Source organism: Carlito syrichta, unplaced genomic scaffold, assembly GCF_000164805.1.
Source record: "Carlito syrichta isolate Samal-C Ts95f unplaced genomic scaffold, Tarsius_syrichta-2.0.1 Scaffold294773, whole genome shotgun sequence".
NCBI classification, from domain to species: domain Eukaryota; kingdom Metazoa; phylum Chordata; class Mammalia; order Primates; family Tarsiidae; genus Carlito; species Carlito syrichta.
The window spans coordinates 40638-43861 of NW_007238869.1; the positions used below are offsets into that span (position 1 = coordinate 40638).

General features: G+C 35.4%; 1 protein-coding gene across 1 annotated transcript in view; it reads left to right on the plus strand.

The window, feature by feature from the left end:
• LOC103256718 (testis- and ovary-specific PAZ domain-containing protein 1-like) overlaps window positions 1-2294 on the plus strand; it is a 4277-nt gene extending 1983 nt beyond the window's left edge. Inside the window, exon 2 of the mRNA XM_008054490.1 lies at window positions 2000-2294. Coding sequence (XP_008052681.1) covers window positions 2000-2219 — 220 coding nt within the window. The 3' untranslated portion in view covers window positions 2220-2294. The remainder of the gene's footprint in view (window positions 1-1999) is intronic.
• Window positions 2295-3224: the final 930 nt, after the last annotated feature.

Consider the following 3224-nt stretch of genomic DNA (forward strand, 5'->3'; position numbering starts at 1 on the left):
TTGCCCAGGCGGGTTTCAAACCCGTGGGCTCAGGCAATTCACTCACCTCGGCCTCCCAAAGCATGGGATTACAGGTTAAGCCACCGAGCCCGGCCTGGAACCCAAATATCTTATAATGGGTAATAAGTACATCTGTCCTTTGTGCTCCAGGGAGATACTAACTGCATCTTCTAAGGTTGTAAGCAAACCTGACCTTTGCTCCAAAAGAAAAAAAACAATCTTTCAAGGTTGTTCACTATATGAAACATAAAACATCCTTGTAATTTGGAGTAAGAGATAGTCACAGAAAACTTCCAGAAATCCAAGAGACCCAGGGAGAATGCCATCAGCAACCTAATATCCCAAAGTCACATGCTCTCACTTCTGCTCTCTTCTATTTGTTATAGGTAAGTCTTTTAGTTCAGCCAAAACTTTAGAAGAGTCGAATTAGAAAATAATTTAAGTTCCACCTTATTTTAAAACCTCATTAAAATTAGCCTTTTTTCTCTTAGTTCTTTTTTGAGAGCTTCCTTATTTACCAGTGTGCACAACAGTTGATGAGGCATCTGGGCTTCCCATCATCTTAACAAGTGTTTGGTGTACTCATAGCTTTCCCTTCCCCACACATAGGCAATCTTATTATTCGTTGTTTAATTTTGAGAGTATTTGTAACCATAGTGCATAACTAGTGACATACCTAGATCTTTGATTTTGTCCAGGTCAGTGTTTCCTCTGTTATCATCATATTGAGCCCTGCGTTGTTATATTAGCCTCTGTGAGAGAATTTTATTCATATGTAGACTTTTTAAATCTGCACATAGTAGGCATCTACCCAGTCAACCAGATTCCGGGCACCCTTTCTAAGCTAGAATGTACTAGAAGGTGCCTGAGCAGTATTTCCTCTCTGTGATACAGGTTCCTATTTCAAGTGCAAGTCCTCACTTCCATCACTCTGTGAACCATGCATATAGCTCATACTCAGAATTTGCAGAACTTGCTTCTGGGCCCTATAGGTACTAAGAGCAGGAAGCAGTGAACACAAAGAAAAAGTTATGCCTGGTATTATAGCCACATTTTTATTCTAAGTACTTCTCACTCCCTACTTCAGAGAAAAACTGGCATAAGATGTGAATTTTATGCTAGTAAATGCAGTCACAATCGATGGCAGATGGAGCTGATAGAAGAGTTATTAGAAAAGTAAATTCTAGCACTTAGTGAAGTACCTTAAATCAAGACTGAAGAAAATAACCAGAAACTTAATTATGGCATATGGCTGTACAATTTGTTACCAAAAATTAGCTACATGTTAAATATTTGCTTGTAACTAAAAATAGCCAAGGTAAAACTAACATGTGAATGTTAATCCTAAGCTTGATTACATTCAATATTCTTTTATGCATTATTATGCATATTATTATAATAAATATGCATATGCATTATTATTATGCACATATGCAGCTTTGAAAATACAAAGATATAGGTAATTAGCTGTGTTCTAGGCCATTGTTTCTCAAACTGTGAGTTGCAGCCTATTTGTGTGGTGAAATCAATTTGTGGTGGTATTGCAGCCAACATTCATTTTTAAAAATTGAAACTTTACTTCAATTTTTTAAAATGTGAAGATGTATTCCAGATCATAATATAAAATGTTTTTCTTACTGTGGATCATGCTCAAAAAAAGTTTGAATTTGCAGAACTTGCAGAACTTGCTTCTGGGCCCTCTGAAAAATCATGTAGTATTCTAAGATACACCAAAGGAAATGGCATCATTTCCTAAGGGTAATGTAAAGTTGCCCAGGCGGGTCTCAAACCCGCGGACTCAGGCAATCCACTCACCTAGGCCTCCCAAAGCACTGGGATTACAGGCTGAGCCACCGAGCCCGGCCAAAAGCCACATTTAAAAGAATATGGTAAAAAGACTATTATAGCTTAGTACCAATAAGTGCAAATAACTATCTTTTGAAGAAATCATAGAGCTCCTTTTTAGAGTTTCTGACTTTGTGACGTGTTCACTTTATAGGTGTGAAGAAAACAAATCTCGGAGCAAGGACGATTATCAAGCTGCAGTAGAAAGATTAATTATGGCTGCTCGTATATCAGATCCAAAGCTTTTCATTAAGCACATGACCATCAATGTTAATAAGGAACAGGTTTATAGTTTGGAACATTGTTCTGCTCTGAAATGGTTGAACGAGAATATGAAGTGGGCTGGAAAGGTTTGGCTTTTCAGTAACCATTAGTTAATAAAGGCTTTTTTTTTAAGTTAAAGTAATCATTGTTGAAAATAAAAGGCAATAAAAAAATTTTTCACCATATTCAACTTTTGTACTTTATTGGATTTCAGTAAGTCAGTAGTTTTCAAACACTAACTTTTTTATTGATATACATAATTTGCAATGGTTTTATCCACATTACAAACTGACATTTCAAATTACTTTTTGACTTTAATTTAGAAGAACCCAAGTATGGTAAATTTCTATTCTGAAATCCAAACAATGAAAAACCACAAGCTGAATACTGTGCAGCATTTAATAAGAGGGAGACATAAAAGGGAAAATATGCAAGCAGGTAACTAGAGTTTTCAGGAAAACCTTTAGGGGTAGTAAATAGATTTAGTGTGTACTCAATCAAGTCTCCAAAGCTATTTTGCATCTGTAATTGAAAATAAATAATATTGAAAAATAATTCAAACGCTAAAATTCCAGAGTACCTTCTGAATTATACCAAAAAATTTTACATTACTCTTAGGAAATGATGCCATTTCCTTTGGTGTATCTTAGAGTACTACATGATTTTTCAGAATATGTGTGTTACATCAGATATGCATAAAACAATATTTTAAACAACTGTCCCAGAATGTAAATATCTAAACAAGGATTGTTCCTTCCAAACCACCTTAGGGAGTTAAAACTCCTCTTCTGAAGTCATCTTCAGAATCTGTAACACATTCTCTAAGGTGGTAATCATCTTTGATACTTTAAACCATAATTTTAAATTATTTAGAGAAAAATGTCTGAATAAGGTAATAAAACAAGTCGTGACAGGATCAAAAGTATTTGTTAAGGGAGATCCCAAAATATAGTAAATGGCAGCAGGTAATCTCACAAGACTAGGAAAGTTAAATCCTAGAAGTCAGAAAAATGCCTTATTACTAGGGTTGAAATGTGGAATAACTACCACAAATGGGACATGGGATGTGAGGCAAAAGGAGACGTCAAGAAAGATGCCCAATTCTAGCATGAACG